The sequence below is a fragment of the Passer domesticus genome, chromosome Z (assembly GCF_036417665.1).
Source record: "Passer domesticus isolate bPasDom1 chromosome Z, bPasDom1.hap1, whole genome shotgun sequence".
In the NCBI taxonomy this organism is placed as follows: Eukaryota; Metazoa; Chordata; class Aves; order Passeriformes; family Passeridae; genus Passer; species Passer domesticus.
This window is the reverse complement of record NC_087512.1, coordinates 74,155,072-74,178,408: the sequence shown is the minus strand read 5'-3', so window position 1 is coordinate 74,178,408 and position 23,337 is coordinate 74,155,072. Positions and strand designations below refer to the sequence as shown.

The 23,337-nt window shown below is 44.4% G+C and overlaps 1 protein-coding gene across 8 annotated transcripts; it reads left to right on the top strand.

Annotated features, from left to right (window-relative positions):
- The first annotated feature begins 320 nt into the window (after positions 1 to 320).
- TBC1D2 (TBC1 domain family member 2) lies at positions 321 to 22,319 on the top strand. Of its 8 annotated transcripts, none has more exons than XM_064403849.1 (14): positions 321 to 346; positions 2,595 to 3,082; positions 3,710 to 3,842; positions 4,721 to 4,862; positions 7,162 to 7,286; positions 7,878 to 8,062; positions 9,136 to 9,522; positions 10,359 to 10,469; positions 13,172 to 13,359; positions 14,301 to 14,771; positions 15,903 to 16,023; positions 18,315 to 18,500; positions 19,037 to 19,158; positions 19,835 to 22,319. In XM_064403849.1, exons 2-14 carry the CDS (start codon positions 2,675 to 2,677, stop codon positions 20,043 to 20,045), a joined length of 2,790 nt encoding a protein of 929 aa, XP_064259919.1. In that variant the 5' UTR covers positions 321 to 346; positions 2,595 to 2,674; the 3' UTR covers positions 20,046 to 22,319. The 8 variants fall into 8 exon arrangements, 6 of the variants coding, with proteins under 6 accessions (XP_064259919.1, XP_064259920.1, XP_064259918.1 ...); XM_064403850.1 differs by lacking the exon at positions 321 to 346 and adding an exon at positions 436 to 892 and having other exon boundaries at positions 7,162 to 7,280; XM_064403848.1 differs by lacking the exon at positions 321 to 346 and adding an exon at positions 438 to 681.
- Positions 22,320 to 23,337: the final 1,018 nt, after the last annotated feature.

Here is a 23,337-nt window from a genome sequence, read left to right as displayed (position 1 = left end):
GAGCTGAGTTGCCCCAGCTGACTGCACAGCCGTTCGTCTCGCAGCGTCTGCATCCACCACGCGGTGGTTTTGCAGCTCAGCGGAGCAAGTGCGGCAGACGGCACTTGCTCTCCCGTCTAGCCCAGCAGCTGTCCCTCTCTGCTTGCTTGCCTTCCGTGGGTCGCTTCGCCCTGATTAATCACTTTCTTCCCGAAACGCCCGATATCGTTATTATTTTTCCCGGGGCTGCAGCCGACGTCCCCCGCCCCGCTGCCCTCCGGCTCCGCCGCCGCCGTCCCGGGGCCCCGCCCCGCCGGCCCCGCCGCAGACCGGCCCGGCAGGAAGCGCGGGGCGGCGGCCACCGCAGGTATTCCCGGCAGGAGCTGCGGGTTGCCGCGCCGCCACTTCCCTCCCTCCCTTCCCAAAATCCCCGAGCGGCGAGCGGCTCGGCTGCCCCCCCGCCCCAGCCGGGCGCTGGTACACGCGGTGCCAGGCTCGGCCAGCCCCGTGCCAGGCTCGGCCAGCCCCGTGCCAGGCTCCGGCCGCCGTCGCTGGCAGCCCGCGCGGTGCAGCTGGGCTGGGCGGCGCCTCTGCGGCAGGCACGGGCAGTGGCCACGGGGGCTGCCTTGTGCTGATCGCGCCAGCAGCTCCGGAAAGGTTCTTGCAAGGGAAGAACCTTTCCGCCCTGATCCGTTTTCATTGGTGAGTCAGAGTCGGGGCAGCTTTCGGCTAAAGATATCTTTCAGAGAGCTCCCCAGCAGTAGCTGGATCGGAGAAAACCTGAGACAGACGCTGCTTTTCTGTTGCTGTTGGATTTGTTGGCTGTGTGTACCTGCTTGGTGGTGCTTGCAGCAATAGCTTTATGCCAGGAGACGGTGACTTCCAGGAGCTCCTCATTACTTCCCCTAAGGAGGTGAGGTCTTATCTAGAGGTCTTGGAATGCAGCTCTGACATGGTTCCTAATAACTTGTTTCTTGAACCTAATGCTTACTAAATAACTTAAATTAAATTACCTAAAATGCTTGCTTGGTCCTGTTCATGGTGTGGACCCATGGACCATCACCCTGGTAAGAAGTAGAAGTGTGATGGAATCTGCAGAGGGTACAGAAGATACTTATACTGGTACTGGCATAAAAGCCCCAGCGTCTCTTTCAGAAAATTGAGTGTTTGTTCCTCCTGATGATATTACCTTTGTGACAAGCAAAAACAGCTTGGAAATGAAGTTTTTTTGTGTGTGTTTCAGAAGCGTAGTTGAGGCAACACCTTCTGAAGGAGTGCTTGTTGTTGGCGTTTGTGAATGTGTTCAGCACCATGATCCACAGTGTCGTGGGAGTGAGCTAAAAGAATTTAAGTAGCTTTTCACAAAGAGTGAACATTATTGATAGTTGTCTGTAAAGCTAATGTGGGAACAGGAGGGGGCAGCAATAAACATGATAGGGCTTAGCCAGTGCTAGGATGTATAAACCTTCTTTCAGTCTTGAGGACAAGTTGTTCCTAAGAGCAGAGGAAAAAGATCAGCTTGGGAAACGATTTCAGTGTGTTCCATTGTATTATCTCTTTGACATGTTGCCATACAGCTGGATATTGTGTTGAATACTTTTGTGTCTGCAGTTGGATTCACAGTAACTTAACACTGCAGTGATTTATTTGCTCACATATTTGCTTCAGCTATGTTAGTGTCGGGAATTGAAGTTTCAAAAAATGCAAGAAGTTATTTATAGATACTTTTCTGGAGTGTTGTTAGTTCTTTATACAGGAGCTGTGGGTATCTGCCACTCTGAGCAGAAAATCACACCTGTCATATGGTTAAGCACTTGAAAAAGTGCTTGGAAACATGGCAAAATTGCCATCCTTGCATAAGGAAAAATGTACCTGAATGTGGGCCTGTGTAGCTGGCTACAGCTTTTATGTCCGAGAGATAAGTTGAACTTGAGATTTACAAAGATCTCCTCCAGCCTGAATTTCATATTTTTCTTTTACACTTCTGGGACCCAGGTGGTTACTTTGGTCACTAAGGCAACCAAGTCTCTTTTGCGATGACCACAGAATTACTTTCTCTGGTGCATAATCCATCATATGAATCCATCCTACTGGATGAAGAACTAACACGTAACACGTAGGCATTTTAAAAGCTGTTGTCAGCTGACACAAATTGTTCATAAGGATACGGCATAATGCTGGATTTTTCACCATATGCTATGGTTTAAAATATTAGTTGAACATTCAGTGCAAATACCAGGACACACTTACCTGCAATTCCTTGACCTGACTATGTGCCTACCCCCAGAGCTTGTTATCTTGCCATGTTTTCTGCAGCTGTTCCTTAACGTTAAGTCCTGAATGCCCTGGTTATTGCTATTGATCTGGTATGCTCACAGGCTCTACATATTTTTGCCACAAGAGATTATGGTACTGTTTCTTGGCCGCTAGTGCAGCCTAATTTAGGCATGAAGAAGGGCGAAAACAGGTATTAGAGGTCATCTGAGCAGAGGAGGGCAGGGAGCAATGACCAGAAGTAGAGTTGGAGACCTTGTCTGGGTAGTTTGAAAGCTAAGAAGTATCTTTTGTCATATAGCAGACCTGAACGTATTACTTCCTTTTTTTGTTGTCTGCAGGTTCTGTGACAGTAATAATATAATGAGGATCAGCTTATTTATCTAGAGAATTTCCTGTTTCAATCTACTTCCTTAAAGAGATGAAGAAAGGACCAGAAAGTGGAGCATGTATGCTTGCTGCTCCAGGCAATTTAGTGGAGTCAGATCCAGATACTAACAGCAGCAATGGAACCTCAGCAAGAGAGAAAGACATGCTTCCTTCTCCCGGAGAACTGGCAGATGTACCACTGAAAACCAGCACAGAAACATTCAGAAAGAAACTCTGTGGCTATTTAAATAAGCTGGGCATCAAGGGGCCAATCAAGACCTGGAAGTCTCGCTGGTTCTTTTACGATGAAAACAAATGTCGCTTACTGTACTACAGAACTGCCCAGGACATTAATCCTTTGGGGTCTATTGATCTCTCCAGTGCCAGCTTTGACTGCAAAATGGAAAATGGGGAAGGAGTTTTTGAGATCAGAACACCAAGCAGAACTTTTACTTTGAAGGTAATGAAAAATTCTCAGTCAGGACAGACATATTTGTGCTCAGCTATCTTTTAGCTTGAGTTTCATTTGAGTCCTCATAGCTTGGATGCTACTACTTGGACGTAAATTACTTGTGTTGTTTTGGCAAGTCTGGGACTCTTTACCTGTGAGATGGCTGTTGTTTAATAGTAGGAATAAAAGCTGAACTGTGTGCCAAATTATAGTAATTGAGGAGTCCTGCAGTCCATATGTAATTTACAGAACAGAAATGAACCCCTCTGTCTAAAATGGTTGTTCGAGGAGGATTCTTTGCTGGACTTTTATTTCTGTGTAAGTAATTGTTAAAAAGCTCTGGGAATGCTTCCTGTCTAAAATGATTGGGACATTTCTGCTTAGTCTTGGACCATAATAAACCAAAACACATTTAAAATTAGGTCAGTGGTCTGCTGAGATTCTACTTCTTAAGGCCATACTAAAGATTTCCTCTGTCTTCCCAAATCAGTGTTAGGACCAGAGGATGCAGATATAGCATAGGCTTGATACAGCTGACCTCTTTTCCTGCTGGCTTGTGCAGGAAAGTGGTGGTCATCTCCTCAGGCTGTGTCTTGTGTTGATGAGATGATTCCCCTCCCTTTCCTGTTTTGTTAGGCAATCAGCAAACAGGCAATGATGTACTGGCTGCAGCAGCTGCAAATGAGACGTTGGGAATTTTGCAACACTCAGAGCAGATTTCCTGTGGGCAGCTCCCAGCTTGTGAATGAACCTCTGGCTGGAAGAACAAGTAGGTGTTGCACATGTTAGCCTTTTGGTTTCAAACCCCTGGTGATGAATGTGTTCCTCATCTGGAAGTGGGTAGAAGTTTTGGCCAGGCTTTTAAATGCAGGTGCCAACTATCAGTACTTGGCCAATGTTTGACACTTCTGCCTTATTATGTACAAAAGTGAGTAAGCTGCTTCCTAATCCACAGCATGTGTTTGGAGATTTTCAGGTGTCTTGTGATCATCTTGATTTTCGTCACACGTGTGAAATGTACACATTTGATATATCACCTTACCAAGGCCTCTGAAATTTAGAGCAAGTAAGGTTTTTTTCAGCAGTGGGCTGAAGATATCCATTCCTAAAAGTGGTAGTAGACAGGTCAGTGGATCAGGGGAGGGCACAGCCAGGGTATCCACCTGTTTAGTAATGACTAAATGCACATTTTGTTTGAAACAAGTAATACCCTCCCTAGTAAGTGTCTGCTCTAAAAGGTTCTGGCATCTTGCTACAGCAGGCAAAAATTTGGTAACAGACTGTCCTTGCAGAGTGATATCTGCACATTAAAACTATCAAATGTGATTTGGAATGTCGGAAGAGAAGCAAGATTCTCCTTCCCTATACCTTTGGGCAGTAAAATTTTGATTAATTTTAGTCATGCTCATATATATGGTTGAAATCACTTGATTATCCTTGAGTAGATCATTCTGTTTGTACATGGAAACTTATGTAATTTGACCTAAAATTAAGGAAGCCTACCCTACTGTCCTTGACCACTTGAACATGTAATGTATACCTATAGTAAACTGTTGTGGCTGTCAGATTACACGAAGGACCCAAAGTCCAATGGAATTCTGTCTTGCTAATTTGCTTCTCTGTCCTACTTTGTTTTTACATTTGTAGATGTAGTTGATAATGAAGACTTTCTGCCTCTTGTGAAAACACCAACAGAAGCAGTGGGTTTAAAGGCAGCATCTTTGCCTGCACCCCAAACATCTACTGCTTTGCAGAACATCTCCCTTAAGCACCCTTGGACAGAGATACAGTAAGTGCATGAAAAGAACTGCAGTATGGTTGACATGCTGGCCTGCCACTGTGTGCCTTCCTTGCCTGTCGTGTATTGTGTGAAATGGGACTCTTGCCTAGGTGGGAGAACTGTGAAGCACCTTTTTGGAGGCTAGTCCAGGCCAAAGTAAACTTCCTGCAGATGGGTCTTTCACATCCCCCTATTCTGATGCATTTCACATAATCTAGTTCTCTTAGCAAAGATCCTGGTAGCAGACCTAAGACTAGGTTAAGCTCTCTTCAGTGTAGTCAGTACTTTGCATGCCTAGTGTGATGCATCTGCACAGCAGTCTTGGAAGGGCACATGGTTGTGTTCAGCTGTACTCAGTAGGTAGTCGTAGAAGCCCATTAGTAGTTTCAAAGGACCTTGACTGTAGTGTATTCTCCAAAGCAGGAACTCCTGGGAAAAGGAGCTTGAGGCTGTAACGTGGCCTGACTGCACAACTTGCTCTTGCTTGCTGAGTTTCGAGGGTGTTAGTATTCCTACTGCCTGCTTCTATCTGCTGTTGAAATGGATAGCCCCATCAGGTTAAAAGTTTATAGTCTTGGGAAGTTACAGTTTCACAAAGACAACCTCATCAGTATCTCTGTAAGTGTTTCCTAGTCATTTATTTACACATCATCAAAAATGAGGTAGCCATAGGTGTGGTAGGCAGCTAGGCACCTGCCAAATACTGTTGGTGTGGAAGTTGCCTGCAGTTTTTTTACCACCACTGCTGCAGCTGCAATCTGATGCTTATAGAAAGAAGAAGAAGAAAGATTCCCTCATGAGACCAAAATTTTTTGTTAGCAGCTTCATTTACAGTTAGGAAAGCAGCAGGCACTGAGTCTTTTACAGACCTCAAAATAAGAGACTTGTTGTGTTTTAGCTGATGGACAGCACAGGAGGAGAAGAAAAAGACCTGTATGCATACTTTCTGGTATAGGTTTTACACAAACTACCTCTATATTTGTAGTTCCTCAAAGTCAGCTGTTCTGTTTTTCAGGCTATGCATTCTTTCCTACTTACATTGATTAAAAATTAACACAGACATGTCTTTGGCCTCTGCTCTCGTGCTGAGCTTTTACTCAAGCATGAGCTTGAGTAACAATTATCTCTTTCCAGCTTCGAGCTGTATTGCTCCCCTTGTTCAGTAAACATTTTGCCAGACCCTATCACTGTTTGGCTGGGTCTTTATGAGCGTAGCACATCTGGATCCCTGAGCTGCCATAGATTCATGGAGAAAACGGTGCAGCATTTAATAGGGAAAAGTAGGAAAATTGGATTGCATGCGTTGGATTGCATGTATTGCATGCATTGGATGAGTAGTAACTGCAGACTACTGAAGGTCTGCTAGTCTTACACACCAGTATGTTCTCCAAAGTCTGCAATGTCTGCTCTTCTGCTCTGGAGCCTTACAGTAGCAAGGCAAAAGGGTAATAGTACCTAAATGGCAACTGCATTTACAGTTAGGAAAGCAGTGAACACTGAATCTTTTATAGATCTCAAAACAAGGGACTTGTTTTTTGTTTTAGTTGGAGGAAAGCACAGGAGGAGAAGAAAAAGACTTGTATGCATGCTTTCTGGTACAGGTTTTACACAAACTACCTGTACATTTGTAGTTCCCCGTGTTTCTGTAAAGTCATCTCTTAGTGCTTCTGGCAATATCTGATAGCAGCAGTTGTAACAAACTGTTCCTGGGTCTGACTGCAGTTTTGTTCCGGAAACTCTTTACTACATTTTAGTTTATGACTTTGTAAATAACCTTTGGCAAGGTTATTTATTAAATGTTTCAGAGCACAGGACCTGTGGCTACTTCACATATGATCATTTGTCCCAGTTTTGGCTGTGTTGTAGGTAACTGAGCTTCTCTTGGCAGCATTTCTTGGCAGCTGGGGATTTCTGCAGTGAACTAAGGATAGGGATGGATGAAGGAAGTGAAGGAGAGAGGGAAGGATGTGATTGGTCTACTGTTACCTTTGATCCCTCTCTTTGATCTGATGTGTTTATGTATAGGGCTCAAGCACATGGGGAAAGATCATCTGGTTTGACATTGCTGTGCTGTACTGATTCTGTGGCATCTTCCTGCTTTACACTGGTTACAGCCTTGCTCTCCTCAAATCCACCAATTCTATAAAGAGTTCATTTTCTCAGCATATGAAGGAGATAAGTTTTGGGAGGAGAGGTGAGAAGTAAGGGGAGAGGTAAGGAATTGAATAGTTTGAATATGCACTGGCTGGTTGCAGTGATCATGACTTCTGTTCACTAGGCTGTCTTTCTTGATATTTTCTTGTTTCAGAAACACTGTCTACAATATTTGTGGCTCCAAGCAGCTCTGGGGGAGCAACAGGAATGTCTTTAGCTTTGATGAATTCCAAGAGCATCCTGAGAATGTGGATGAGGAGCAAGAGGCAGAAGGTGCAGGTGATTGTTACTGAGCTGTGTGAGCTGCCTGGGATGCCTTCTAGCAGGGATTAGCAGGAATGGAAATGAGATGGTGGCAAGTTTTCAAGGGATATGAGACCCTATTACATTGTCTCAAGTCTCTTGTGTTGTTGCTACAAGACTGACTCTTTTGGCTCCGCTTCAGGCTCATTCTGTGTCTATCTTCTACCTCTGGAACCTCCTGCAGAAGCCAAAAAAAAACCCCCAAAAAACCAAAGAAATAAAATCTACCAGATTTATTTCTTTGAGGTAAAAGTGTAATTGCTGCACAGTCACAAGCTAAGTGTGGCAGTTCTACTGCATGCATACCTTTCCATGGTGGTAACTTCCATTTGCTTTTGGCCAGATTCATGAGCAGGGTGCAAGGTGGGTTTAACAGGTCCCATCACAATTTTGTTTATTGTGGGCATATCGGTGTCTGATCCCTACTGGTTTTGCATCAATCCTGTGGGTCAATTTTCCATGTCCTGTATGTCAGCCTTCTCTGTGGAACTGTTGAGTTCCCATAGCTAGACTTGGAGTCCATAGTAGAAAAGTAATTCTGTCTAAATGAAATCTATCTCCCCTCAGTTAAGGAAGGGACCTTGGAAGATGGGAGGATGGGGCCCAGGCTGAACTGGATTAAGAAGGCCAGGTGGATGAACAGTGGCTTCCTAGGCTCTGAAGAACTGTCAAGAGAGAAGAACTCAGTGGATAAAGTGAGTGTCCTTCAGCAACAGATTCTGACGCTCACAGAGGAAGTCAAGTCACAGAAGGTGAGTATGGTGAAGAGACTGGTATTTCTAAGGGTCAGGGCCCTGAGGCTAGTCACAGGGACTCCCTTACACATTGGTGTGGAAAAAGCACTAAGAAGTACTCAGCAGGCAGTAACAGGAGACCAGTTGAAGCTCCTGATGTTAGCACCTTGTGTGTGCCTAAGTGTGCCCAGCACAAAAGAAGACCTTCAACCGTATCTAGGAAGTGCAGTAGATATAAGAGGGAGGTAAAACAAATCCAAGTGTACTCTGCTGTTATCTTGTTTCTGCATCTCTGTTGCTCACTAAGTACAGTCCTGAATAGGTACTGTGACACTGGTGAGAACTGCCAGGTGGAGTCACGGTGGTAACAGCAGGTCATTCTTTTTGAACACTGACTCACCTTTAAGGTGTGATTTGACTGTAAGAAGTCAGGGTATAGGTCACTGCAAGGGCTGTCTCTCATGAATGAAACTGTTCTTCAAAGCATTGAGCAATGCCAGGTTCTCTGCTAATGATGCTGGTAGTTCTTCCAGCAGAAGAGGCAGGAGAGCCAAGTCCTGTTGGGCAGTCAGTTACGTCCTTGATATGCTTTCTTAAGTGTCTGAGATGGCAGAGCCTGAATCAGCAGTGTGTTATGGGGTATGGTTCCATGCCTTCATGCAGGATAGAGTGAGGGAGGGGTCTGTCAGAAGGAAAGTTAAAATGAATACTGCAGTTTCCTTCTTGTAGCACAGGTAGTTGCAGACTGCATTATTTCCCTCCCACTTTACCACACTGCTGACCAGATCTCCATGTTCGCTTCTGGACCTCCCAAGAATGACTGTAGGAAAGCCAGAGTTCAGACAGTATGGGCAGCAGCTTTTCTGCTACCAATCCATGTCAAGTCATCTGTGAACTGCTGCAGAGACCTTTCGGGCCCAGCTCTGAGAGCAGAATGTCTCACTGTGGTGTCACTGTGGATTCAAGATTTCTGTATTGTTTTCCTTCTGAAAGGAGTCAATTTCAAGATATTTCACTGTTGGGTCTGTGCTGTCATAATGCCATTGCCCTGGACAGCACAGTGATGTGATGGTTTTGCATTCCCTTTCCAGGAACTGGTCAAACTTCTCCACAAAGCTCTGGAAGCAGCCCAGCAGGAGAAGCGAATATCTAGCACGTATCTCACTGCAGCAGAAGATAAGGACAGGCTGGAGCTGGTGCGCCACAAAGTGAGACAAATTGCAGATCTGACAAGTCGACTGGAAGCTCTTGAACAAGAAAAGAAGGAACTGGAGCAGATTCTGACTTTGAGAGACAGCCATATCCAGGAGCTCAAGGAACATGTGCAGCTTCTGATGGAGAAGAACCATGCCAAACAAGAAGTCATCATGACCTTGACAGAACAGATGGCCCGAGAGCTCTCTGACCCTCTGCAAGAAGCCAACACTATCACTGTAGAGACATTGTATAAGCAGCAGGAGGAGATTGAGCATCTGAAGGTGTGTGAGATGACCCAGGTTTTTTGGGTCTATTTTTATGCCCTCAGGTTCAGTGTGAGGATGTTCTTTGCACTAAGCCCAGAATATACTTCTGCTGGTTGCTCCATCCCTCTCCAAACGAGAGGAAGGTGGAAGGAGCTCACCTGATGCCAGTAGGGTCCTAGAAAGCATCTGGGTCAGTTTCAGCTTCAGCTTAGAGCCTGTTTTGTTTGACTTCCTGTCATCATTCAGTGCCTGCCACTTTCTTTTCTTTCTTTTTTTCACAGCTGCAGCCTGACTTGCTGCCTTCACTTACTTTGTTGCCCTATGTTTCTGTCTTGCAGTTTCCCAATACATCCTGTTTCTTTCAGACGCAGGCTGTTGTATGTGCATGGCTGTAATTATGGGTTAGTGTCAGGTGGAGAATTGCTGAAAGAGCCACTTTCTTGGAGAGTTCATTTTTCCTGCCAGCCATGGGGCTAAGATTTGTTTCATATAAAAAAACCCCAAAACAACCAATCAAAATTAAACCAATTGACCAAACAAAACCCAAACAAAACACATATATTCTTAATCTTATTTAAGTGCATCCCTGGCTTTTTATGATCTGGATCTCTCCAGTGTTTTTAAGTGTATATGCACGTTTAGCATTTTCAAGTGTCTTGCTGATGCATGACAGTATTGTGCCTTGATTTCCTTTTTAGGCAATATTTGTACTGGGGAGTCCTGTCTGCTCCTCAGAACACAGAAGTTTTGAGATATTTTATTGTCCTTAATTTAATCTGATGTCCCTGAAATGGGAGGGATTTTAAGCACCTCAAGAGCTCTCCTTGTGTGACTGTTTTGCTTCATGGCAGGATGATATTGATGCATACAAAACCCAGAACCAGTTTCTCAATTCTGAGATCCACCAGGTAACTCGACTCTGGACAAGTGTTGCTGAGAATGAAAAAGCTCTTCTAATGAAGGTAAGGCTGAATGACCTTTTTCCTTGGTGTGAACTGTTAGTAATTTATTTTCAAAGTTTCTATTCTGTGGCACCAGAATAGATTTTGACCCACAAGGAATAAGCTTTCTTGTGTTTTTCTTAGTGTGACCTCTTTACTGCTTTGTGTTGTTCCCAAATTAGACATATAATTAGATAATTTTAATTCTTCAACAGAAGTAAAATACCTGAGAAGCTCAGTCTTAAAGGTGCTGAAACTTAACCCAAATTACTGCATTTCAGTTATGCAGATTAATAAGCAACCCCGTGTAGGCAATCAGAAAAGTTTCCTGAGAGCTGACAGATTGAGTCCTGGCTCCATCTAGTCATGATTTCTCTTCTGGACTTGGCACTGCTAGTTGGCAGCACACTTAAGTCAGAGTTCTTATGTATTCCTAAGTTGTATTTTTATTTCTAGCTCTGTAAGTGTGAAAAACCTGGTTACTATCAGACTTGTCTAACCCTATTTTCTGGTCCTGAAGCACTCTCAAGGCTGGAGCTGTGTGCTGGCATTTGTTTTGTGGGTTTGCCTAGGATTTACTTCCCTGGGTTTTAAGGTATCATTGTGAATGAGTGTCTTAGGTTGCTTAAAGAATCACTGGCAAAGGTTAGGCGTAGCAGGTTCAATATTGAAGTGAAAGCATGGCAAAGCTCTTTGCCAAGGCTCACTCTACTACTTACTAGATGCACACAAAGATGAAATAGTACTAACCTATAATCAGTCAATCCAAAACTAAAATCAATTAAAAATCTATATGGAAGCTGGGGATGGAAAAGGGTAAGGATGGGAAAGCTTTAGCATAAAGGGAATAAGGGAGGCCCTCCTATTGAGCCACAAGGTTCAGTGTGGACTCCTGTGCAAAACTTAGCTCTGGACTTGAACAATAGTTTGGGCCTAAAGATTTTAATGCATTTAAACTTAACAGCACTTAAACAATGGCTGAATTTAAACAGTTGACAAAGATTCTATGGAATTTACTGTAATCACAACAGTAACTCACGTATAGGCCTAACTTACTTGCTAACCTAAAATACTTGAGAAACTAATATTCCAGGTACATTTTCTGTAGCATATTCACACAGACCTAGAGTACGTACAAGGTACCTGTGAAAATTCTCCCTCAGGCTCAGTGAAGTGCTCATGTCAGATGTCTGCATCTTCTCTGAAGTCAAAGGAATGAGCCTCGAGGTGTGGGGGTATTGGCCCAGGCTTTGTCATCGTTGTTTGGCGGTGGTGCTCCAAGTACAGGAAATCTGAGAGTTCTCTGGCTCTGAGAGGCCCCACTCAAAGGGAGGTTCCTGGTCACAGTCCACTATGGTCCAGGAGAGCTCAAAACTGTTGGGACCACTGTTTATAGGTTTATAAGAGAATTGCCTTTAGTCATAGTAATTTGCCATTCTGGCTGCAATTGGTAACTTTTGAAAATTTGATGACAAAAATGTTCCTCCACTTGAGTTTACAAGAAAATTAAGTTCCCAATTGTGTTTGTTAAAAACCAAAGCTGATTAGCACCAATTCCTGGGAGCAGACAATATTTCTAATAAACACAAGAGCTTAGTCCAGGTGCTGCTCATCAAGACTGAGGCCTAACAAGCATTTCTGAGATTGTAATGTGGCCTCAGATGGGGGAGTGCACCCTACAGGTATGTCTTTACAGTCATGACTTCTGGGACAGGGCAAAAAGCTGCTTCTGGACTGTTATTGTCATTCTCACATCTGTTTGCTTTCTAGTTCTTTGAAACCCTGCCTTCCTCCTAACTTACTGCCCTCTCATCCTGACACTTCCATAACATTCAAAAAGGAAGTAATCACATGAGCCCAGCATGCTCAGTGTGAGGTAAAATGCTGACTAAAGTGGTAGTATGAAAGAAACCATGCTCCTTTCTGTCCCCTCTATATGCCACCTAATTCTCTCTGTTTTGTTCTTGTTTTCAACTTCTGCATCCCACTGAACAGGAGTCTTCACTGAGCTTCCTGTGAGACACTGGGTGAGTCTTGTCACCTATGTGGCCTCAGTTCCCCACTTGTGGAGTGCATTAATAATCCTTATTCTTTTTTTTTTTTTTTTTGCTTTCTGTGAGCAGGACTAAGGTGGTGGCAGGTACTGTCCTGCTGTTTGATCTCAGTTGGGCTTCCTGTGCGTGAGAAATTATGTGTACCAGTGCCATGGGACTGGGGATGCTGAGGGGCATGTGGTCTCCTAGTCTGTGGTGCTACCATGTATCCTGAAAATGCTATACCTACAGCTCAGTCTCTGGAGTGGTATGTTTTGTCAGGATACAGCTCAGTGTGGTGTAGAGAGCTTGTCTGAGGATGAGGGGAAAAGACAGCAGAGAACTCAGTTGCAGAGCTGGCTCTTAGACTGTGTCCTTAGTTGATCTGGTGGGGTGTGGCCATCTACTGATGCAATGCAGTAGTTAAAGTAGGTGATGATGTAGTAGGTCTCCCACCCAATAAGCAAGTTCTGTTGCATGCTAGCTACTGCAGCTTGTGCTTGTTCATAGGCCGTCATGATTTATTCATGGCTGCAATTCCACTCGTTGTGGAAAACTACTAAATGTGCTTCCTGGGGCTTTGCTCTGCAGAGGTCTTTACTTTAAGTGCAGACCAGGCCAGTAGCGAGCAGTGATAACACAGGAAGGACTACCACTGAGCGAGCTCTTTCCTTCTTGTTTCCACATCAGTGTGCTTGTCTGCAAGCAAGAAACTGCCAGATGGAGAGCAAATATCTGACAGTCTTGAGAAAGCTGCAGGAGGCTGTGCCTGGCCTGCCCAACTCGCATGCTGAATTGGTGAAGAACCTCATCCAGGAAGCTCTCCAGTGGGATGTGAAGGAAGAAGCAGAAGAAGGTTTTAACTTGAACCCTGTAAGGTAAGAGTTGAGAGCACGGGGATATTCACAGCTTTGTAGAAGCCTGTCTGCAAAGGGAAGTTTGCAGGCAAGATACATCTAACAACATTTTAAAGCAGGGCCTACATTTGTGTCTATGCCTTCCTGCACAGTCAGGGCCCCTGTTCTGTAGCAGTTCCCATTTTATCTGTTTGGTCAGTCTTACAGGTTCTCCACATAGCTTTGGAGATGAGACCCCCTAGGTCTCTTTGTCAAGAATATGATGATACCTTATAAGTTTCCCACCTTGTGGACAGATGGTGTACAAACCTTTACAAGCTGTACCATCTGTACTCTTGGTGTGTTCTCATCAGTAAGATACTCGCATTGCGTACAAGGAGACATCAGAAGGGACTGTGGATCTCTGTTCTTTGATCTCATGCCCCAAAGCCTTTCTAGTCCTCTCCTACTGAGCTCTGCACTGGGATGGGACAGGGAGAAGGTATACAGGGTGAGCTCAGTATTTCTTCAGGAGCTGATGAGGGGTCTGCTGAGGATGGTCTGCAGCTCAGAGCAAAGTTACATTTGAGTTAGTGTGTGTATGCCAGTGCTGCAGGTTCTCATTTCTCTTTAAGGCTCTGAGGTAGGCAGTCACATGCAGAGAAGTGAAGGAGTACTGTTACAAAGGAGTGTTCGAGATCACTTTAAAAAATCCCTTGCAAGAGTATCAGAAAAACCCAGATTTACTATTAAGTGACAACACAACAAAGTGAAGTTGAGGCCTAAGGAGCATTTCTCAGATCATAGTGCAGCCTGGAAAGGGAGCGGGATAGGAGGATGCACACCCACAAGTTCTTGTGCTCTGGTATTGGTGATGTGAGCCTGGCAGTAGGCTGCAGCTGGGATGATTCCAAACAGTAAGTGTCCTTGACACAGGTACCAGTACTGTCATTTGAACTAAACACTGCTTTGTGTTCCTCCAGTGAGTATGATGAGTACGGGTTTATGACTGTACCTGACTATGAAATTGAGGACTGGAAACTCCTGGCCAAAATTCAAGCCCTTGAGATAAAGTCCAACAAACTGCGGAGCCAGGAAGTGGTGGAAAAGCCCCTCCGTGACAGATGGAACAGCATTGGAGAGCTGAACCCCTGTGCAGAGCTGAAGAGTCTGATCCGAAGTGGCATCCCAGTGGAGCATCGTCAGCGGGTGTGGAGGTGGATGGTCAGCCGGCACTGCAGCCCAGTGCCTGGCCACTACCAGTGGCTGCTGGAGCAGAGCAGGAGCACCGAGCACCCGGCCTGCCGGCAGATTGAGCTTGACCTGCCCCGCACACTGACCAACAACAAGCATTTCTCCTCTCCCACCTCCCAGCTCATCCCCAGGCTCCGGAGGGTGTTATTGGCGTTCTCCTGGCACAATCCTGCCATTGGATACTGCCAGGGATTGAACAGGTATGCTGTTTCTTCATGAGATGGCACTGAAAAGGTGTAGACACATGCTTTAGGCTGTGATGCAAACAGCCTCAGACTCTTACCTCTCTACAGTTCTGTCCTAGCTGTAGGTATTTAATTGCAGAATTCTGCATTTGGTGACTTATTTTTCATCCAGTGTTGTTACTGGGATCCAGAAAGCAGCAGGATGCACTTGCCTGACATCTGTATAGTTACAGAATGGGAAAGAATAGCTGTAGGTGGAAGAGTGAAGCAGTCCCAGAATAACACCACAAGGCTGGAGCTTAATTTTAGTAATGTAAAGTAGTAAAGCAGAAGAGCACCCTGGTGATTCCCTTTTTACCTGAGAACAGTTGGAGGAAATGTTGGGAAGTGTTAACATGCAAGGGAGCATGCAGCAAATGACGCAAAGAGAGACTGAGGAAACCACAGTTGTTCTGTCAGGAAAAGAGAAGATTTAGACAATATAAAAGTTTCTTTCACTTCCTAAAGAAGGCTATAGGAAAGATGAACTTAAATTTCTTAGAATTGTGCTGCCAAGTAGAAAAGGCAGTAGGCATTAGCTGTAAGAAGGAAATTTCTAGTTAGACTTTTTCACATGGGGGAGGTCTGTGTAACCTATTTATTCCTAATGATTTTTGGATGGTCTTCAGGAGGATGATAGAAGCTTTCCTTCAGAGAGCCCTTAATATAAGGTATAATCTTTCTAGTCTGTCTAAAAGGCAGTAAGTCACAGCTGAAGGAGGTCAGGGCTGTAAAAGTATGTATGGAGAGATGAACTATATGACATAATATGAAGTACCTCTGTGTGACCTCTTTCTATTTGAAGTAACCCAGATCAGCACACTACTAACTTCAGCAGATCTACAGAAGATTCCATTAGCTGGGAAACCTGGCTTTGTCACACCAGTTCCATATGTTCTGACAGAGCCACATGAGAAAGACAATCACATCCCCGTGGTTCCTTCAGAACCAGATCACTTGCCTCTGTCTGGCTGTCCTGTCACATTTGATATTTTGGATGCTGATGGAGCTGGAGACATGCAAAAAGACCTCTTGTATTCTTCAGTTCCTGTGTTGATGACTCCTCCTGCAGTACTGAATTCTCTCACTGTGTCTTGTCCATCACAGATTGGCAGCTGTTGCTCTTCTGGTCCTTGAAGATGAGGAAAGTGCTTTCTGGTGTCTAGTCTATATTGTGGAGAACCTAATGCCAGCAGACTACTACAGTGACACACTAATAACATCACAGGTGAGCTGAATACCCTTCATCTGCTTGGACTCTCGTACCGTGATGTGCAATAAAGATTTAAAAGTCAGTAGTCAACCTACTGTGTGTTTGATTTCTCACAGGATAGTGATACCACCTTACAATCCCTTCCATTGGTATTGGAGACTTGAGAGTGTAAAATTGTTACAGTCACACAGAGCAGCAAAATTGGTCACCAGCTCTAGGAAATGAGGTACCACTCCCAAGTAATAAAATGAAATCAGGTTAGTCAGATGGAAAGTGCCCATTAATTGCACAGTTACTTATGTTAAAGAAGCTTTAATAGAGGTGAAGCAGCAAATTCTGGTATGTATAGACTGAATATGAGGAAGGCACCGTTTTGCAGCCCTTCAGTTTTTGAAGCTGCACTCTGTCTTTAGAGTGCCATATACGCATGGATGAAAATGCTGAGATTTTTATATTCACTGTATTTGCCTCAGTTCATGATCTAGCATGGTGTTAGTTCTCACTGTGGGGCTCTCTGCACATCAGAAAAGATTGCGGCCTTTTGATATCAACTGTTGTGCTGCAAATAGCTTACCCACCTGATTGAAAATTGTTGGATTTCAAGGTTTTCAGTGTGTCTTGTGTCAGATATACTATGTCCTCCCAGCCAGACAGAGATAAATGAACTCTTCAAAGGAATTGTAACTGTGTGCCCATACCACCCACACCCATCAGTGCCCGGTCTGGTAAGCCTTGCTGTGACCATGGTGTCTCTGTTGTGTGTGATCTTTTCAGGGAAGAAAAAGGTTTGTTTTTATCTATGGGCGCACAATAGAGGAGGCTTCCAGGATCAGTAGCTGAGTGTGACTGATACCACTGAATTTGTTGACTAACATGTACTGGGACAGTGGTGTGGTGGTGGAGAGGCCAACTCACAGACGGGGGAAACAGTTAAAATCACCTTGAAGAGAGCAAAATGTTTCTCCAGAGGAGGTTGTGTTAGCTGTGGGATTTAAGTGACAGCACTCAATACTGAACAAGTAGAGAATGACAGGGAAAATATTATAGACTGAAGAGGCTCGCCTACATTCGGTGAGAAAACACTGTCAGCTGAAAGTCTTCTTTGGAAAGAATTTCTGACCTTATGGTTGGTATCTGAAAGTCTAGCCAAAACCCATGTAAAGAGGAACATCTGAGGTGATGCTTTGTGGGTTGACTTGATAAAGTGAGATGGCTGAAAAACTTAAAATTGCAAATTTTGAAGACAAAGCATATTAGCTGTATGGTTTGTACTCCTGTGCCAAAGCTAAGTGGGCTGATACAGCTGGGGCATTAATATACAGCAGAGGGAAGCCCTGAACATGACCCTGCTCTTTAGCACTTACCCTCCAGAAAGCACGGCTCTGCTAACATGAAACCTTTACAAACCTGTATCAAGGATTTCACTGACTGCATGTCTGTGTTTTGGCTCATGCAACCAGAAGCAAAGCAGAGACAGTACTCAGACCACAAAGAGAAGCTTAAGTGAGAAGATCAGTTTCTGCTTCCAAAGTTAGACGTATTCAAATTGTTCAGTCTGCTGGGCCATGTAGAGTCCTGCAGACCTGGGCAGGTTTTAATGCCTGTCATTCAATTGGATGCTCATGGTATCACAGAAGATCCCTGTAAGACCAATGCAGGAAAATATGTCAGATTTTCCCTCTTGATTTTGAGATTGGGAAGGAATATGATTCTTTGCGTGAGAAGAACATATCTGCTTATATCTAGGCCTTGTTTCAGCTCCATGCTTTGTTCTGGATGCCACATACAAGTACACTGCTTAGTGAGTTTGAAGGGTTGGGAGACAAAGGATGTTCTGCTCCTTTGGATGCCAGCTGGACAGGGAGAGAGAAATGGCAATCATTTCTCACAGCGGCTTGTGACAATTTTAGGGAGTTGAAGGAATGTGATAACTTGTTAGTATAAACAATCTGCAGGTGGTGTTTTTCCACGTTGCTTTCCTGTTCTTCTTAAGGATGGTGTGTGAGAAAGCTGTTTTTTATTGACTAGCCAATCAAGTGGAATGTGTTGTATCGGTCTATAAAAACTGAAGAATCTTTTGTAGTAAAGCCTTCTTTTCTCCTCTTGCATTTGGGTCTCTCGTCTGTTCTTGTGTCATTCTTGGCTCAAGGGTGACACAGCTCCTCCTAGGGTGTGGTTCACTAGAAGGCAGTGCCAGTGATGACCCTGATGTGCAAGGGCCATTGTCTTGTTGCACCACTCCTCTCCTCTAACAGCAGGATTGCTCTTGACTAGGACTTCATTGTTTTCTTTTTTGTCAATTTTAGGTAGATCAGAGAGTCTTCAAAGACTTCCTGTCCGAGAAGCTGCCTCGCCTCATGGCTCATTTTGAACAGTATCGGATTGATGTCTCCCTCATCACCTTCAACTGGTTTCTGGTGGCCTTTGTGGACAGCTTGGTCAGCGACATCCTCCTGCGAGTGTGGGATGCCTTCTTGTATGAGGGAACTAAGGTACAACTCTCAGTCTAAGCCTTCCTCCCATCTGTACAACCTCTGTGGCATAGTGATGATGGGCATACACATATATCAAGCATACGTGAGGTCTATCCTGCCTGTTTGGTGGCATGCTTTGATGTCTCCAAGCTCCTGTTTTCTATGTACTTGCTGCTAGTAGGCAGACCTAGTCTTTGATTCTGTGCACTTGGTACTTTTTAGCGGATAGTTGTGCTGCAAAAGATCTCCCCGATAGGCCGTGATGTCTCCTGCTCTGTGACACAACTAAGAGCATTACAGATAAAGGGAACATAAGATAGACAGTATCTGAAAATGAGTCCTGCATTGTCCCTGTGCATAGGGTGAACTGCAGAACCCTTGTGAAATCCCTGTGGGGTACTTTTGTGGAGCCTGGTATTCTCTGAGAGCAGGAGCAACCCTGGATCTAGTCTGTACTGCAGTGCTATGTGTCCAGCACCATCTTTCATTCCAGGATGGCCTGGACCTTAAGTTATTTAAAACTTTATCCACTCAAATACCTTTTAACCCTCCAGGTAATTTTCCGCTATGCTCTTGCGATTTTTAAGTACAATGAGGAGGAAATCCTAAGAATTCATGACAGTGTGGAGATCTACCAGTACCTACGCTTTTTCACAAGGATGATCACGGATGGCAGGTAGGACTGAGTTGTAGACAAGCTTCCATTCTGTATTTGTATTTGCTTGCCTGTTGGCACGCAAGCTTAACAGGAGTTGTGACTATTTAGTTTATTAAGAGAGATGCAGATGCATTGATAGGACTATGGGACATGGATCTGTTTTTCTCTTTTTGACTTTCCCTTCATGGCATTACTTAAAATCTTTTTGGCTTAAGCAAAGGCATGCTACAGCAGAGCAAGACACAAAGTCTGGGTCAGTCTTCTTGTAGCAGCTGGTACTTGTGCTAGTGATTGTTGGGTTTTTTCAGCTGTAGTTGGGGTGTTTGGGAACATAGCATAACCCATGACCTTGAATGCCAACATGTGTCTGAGATGAAGGTTTCTGTGATCAGAAAAGCTCAACATCAGGAATATTCCTCCCTGACAGGCCATCAGAATTGGCATCTGATCCATTTTCTCCTAAATGATGGCTGCACACTGATGCCTTTAAAGGTGGGAGGTGAAGTACTGCTTGGGTTGGTGTGTGTGTGTGGGAAAGAATCCCTTTAAGACTTGGCTGTTTGGTGACTTCTTAGCTCAGAGAGCTGAAGTCTGTGCCCCTACTCTTTCATGCCACAGAATGCTCTTGGTATATCTGTTACCATGTCTTACCAGCCAGTAAATAAGTTGACCACAACTGTCCTTTCTATCGTAGGAAGCTGATGAACATTGCCTTCAATGACTTAAACCCTTTCCCCATGAAACTGCTGAGGAACCGTCGGTCAATGCACAGAGAAGAGCTGGAGGCAGAGCTGTGTGAACTTGAACAGATCAAGGCAGCCTATGTGAAAGAGAGAGCAGAGCAGGGACCTCAGGACCTGGAGGAGGTTGTTAGTGAAGAAGAAGAAGAAGAAGAAGAGAGCTAACAAAAAGAGAGTTTGTCATCACTTCCCTCCCATATTGCAGAAGGTCATCAATAGCAACTGTCAGTAAGAAATGGACCAGAGGGGGAAGTGTGGTCACAGGAGTTCATCTGCCCCAATAAGCAAGGCTGTAGTTATGGGACCATTTGGAGTCAGATTTATAATGGATTGGAAGGTGTCAGAGGAGTTTAATCCTCTTCTGTATTTCTTCCCATTTAGCCCATCCTGTCCTGTGCAGTTCAGGATTACAGCTGAGGGTGCAGAAGAAATATCAGTTGTGGTGTCATGACAGGAACTGACATGATGCAAAAGACCAAGCAGGGCTTTTATACATTTTGTGATATAGGCTTGAATGAGATCTTTACCTACAAGTAAAATCTCCAGAGATAACGAACCAAGAACACTCCCTTGTTACCTAAAGCTTCTGAACTGGTCAGGAAAAAGACTTCTCTTAGAGGGTGCCTTCAGCAGCTAGCTGCTAGGAGAGTGTTTTTAACATTGTTACTGATCAAGACACAGTCTCCAGATAAGTTTAGGTCTGTGAAGGCTCTGAAAGCTGGAGGACATCATCCCATGGGATGCAGGCTGGGACAAGGAAACAAATTGTGAGAGTAGAGTTGCTTCTGCAGTTCGGTTCCTGTAGGAAGTTCATGGGAGGACAAGGTGTGTCTCCTGCTTGGCTGGGAAATGTTGTGAGCTTTCTATCCTCATGTTTAGCTTACAGGCCCTGGCATCACTCTGTGCTGGTGAGTTTGCCCTATGGAGGAACTCTAATCTCTGCATGAAACCAGCCTTCCTGCAGGCACAGCCTAGTGTTATGTGGACTTTTAATGGGGACAGCTGGATTTTCTGATAGCCTCATTCCTGGCCATCTCTCTGCCCCACAATTACAGTCCTCCTGTGCTGGGTTTTTACATTGATATCCCTCTCTCTGACTTTCATTCATTATGGGAGGAACAAGGGCTTTTTCATAGGAGTTTATGATATTGGAGGTGTTTTGTCCATGGCATATGGCTGGTAGTGAACCTGAAAACCCTGGAAACAAGGTCAAAAAAGATGACTTGATATTCTTTAGAAAAAACCATTAATGTCCCCTGAACCAAGGAGCTGGGCTCCATAGGTCTAGCACACAGAGATGCCCTCTCTGCTTCAGGGAATGGGGTCTGATAGCCTTCTGCCCTGCCTCACAGGCTCACCCATCCCCTGGGCTAGATACCCTGCCTGTGCAGCTCAGCCCTCCACAGACCCAGGATGAGTCAAGTATTTAGATAAATACAACTTCTTTTCCTTAACATGATGGCAGATCCTGCTGCCCCACTTTTCTGCTAAGTGGTGTATTACTCCAGGTGTGCCTGCAGTGCTGGCACTGACAGCATGCAGCAGACCCTGCTATAAGGGGGGTCTGCTCTGTTTTTATAATGACCTTGAACCCAAGTGGCTTATGCCTTCTTTAAATATCTGGTGGGGTTGATAACCCAACCCTTCAAGTTGTGAGTGCTTGTAGAGGAAGGAAGGGGAGGAATTCGTAGCCCACAATGTTCTCAGTCCTGTGGACTGTAGCCAAGATGACAGACTCTAGGGGAAACATTGCCTGTTCACCTGAGACACGCGGTCTGCCTCACTGGACAAGTCCGCCAGTTTCAATGCATCATAGAAGACTGAGATGGGAGAGAGCTATGGAGGCTAACCACACAGCATAGGAGTAATCAAAGTGGAAGTGAAGTTTCGGGAAGACTGGATAGATCCTCTAAAGGTCACCGAGAGCTGCACACATTAAAAACATGGGATGAGAAGAAAATGTTACTGGAAGCCTACTACAGCATCTCAAAAAAAAATGAGCTCATTGTACAAGTATGCCATGTAGATAGGGAAGTCTAAAAGACAGAAGGTTTTTCTTCACAGATGATATTGCTAATCTAATTTATTTGACTTATTTATACTCTTATGTTCACGAGTGCACACAGAATTTTGCTGTTGTTACAGACATTATCTTCTAAATCAAGACTATGAAAATTAGAAGTTTACTTAAAATTTTGTTTCCTAGAGCTTTCTGCAAGAGCTTAAAAATCCTTCCTCCTGACTTACCCTTATGTTAATAATAAAGACATTTGAAACATGTATTATTAGACTAAACCACAGCCTGACATATGTACAGTATATAATAAACATTGGTCTATGTGATACATAAACTTTTTTGACATAGACATAAGGATCAAGGTATTGATCCTGATGGGGAATTCTGAAAATAATTTTTAAATTAAATTGGAAGGGAAGGCATGTGAGGGTTGTTATAAGTTTCTTTTGTTTTGTGTCCTCCTTCTTTTGCATCTCTTGGTTTTGGTCCACATGTATTTGCTGAGGACCATCTTCTCTGGTCATATTGATAACCAGTCACTTGTGGTCATTCTTTATTAAACTGTGGTGAATGCAGGAATATCTGCAAGACCTATAAAGACCTGCACCTTGGAGCCAAGCTCACATGTCCTCATGGGCTCTCATCTACTTTCCTTCTACTTCATAAACTTCAGTGGTACTGAAAAGCGCTCAGCTCAGGTCACAAAATTGCAGTTGGGCCAGACACAAATCCCTCAGCTCCCTGCAAGACCTGCAGTGACTATCAGTCAGTGCCACGGGTGTTCTGAACCTCCTGGTTACCTCTGCATGAAGTGCTCAAGAATGATTTGTGCTGCCACTGCCAACTGTTGTGGCTGGGAAACAGTTTGACCTGGTTATGCAGCCCAGCAGCTCCTTCTGCCTGTGCTGGTGCCTGTGGTAAAACAGATGTCTTTCTACCCAGAACCAGTCTTTGCTGAGCTCTGCTGTATGCATAACATTACGTGTGAAATTAAGCTTTCTATCTTTGCATTAACCTCAACCTTAGGGTACCAGCTCCAACCCTAAAAAGGAAGGTTTTGATTTCCACACCCACCCTTCTCCCTATGATGTGCCATTAACTTGTAAGTTCACTTTGTTGCAGGATCTTGTGGCCACCAAAAGTTCATAGGGTTTGAGGGGATAAAGTGTTGGAGTAGTGCCAAACACATAAAGCCAGTGCTGGTTCAATGAGTCCCTGAGCTGCCAACAAGAAGAGGCTGTGAAGCTTCCATTTTTTACCCCTTTTTGGCCTAGCTGGCGTTGGGCTGGCAGGATCTGTACCTTCATATGCTGTGGCTAAGCCCTGTATTCTGGCTTGCTGCCAGAGTGGTAAGAGGCTACTGGGGAGGTTGTTTCTGGTTAATGTTTAGTCTAAGCTTGAGCTTCTCATCCAGGGTGAAGGTGAGAGCTATGGGGCAAG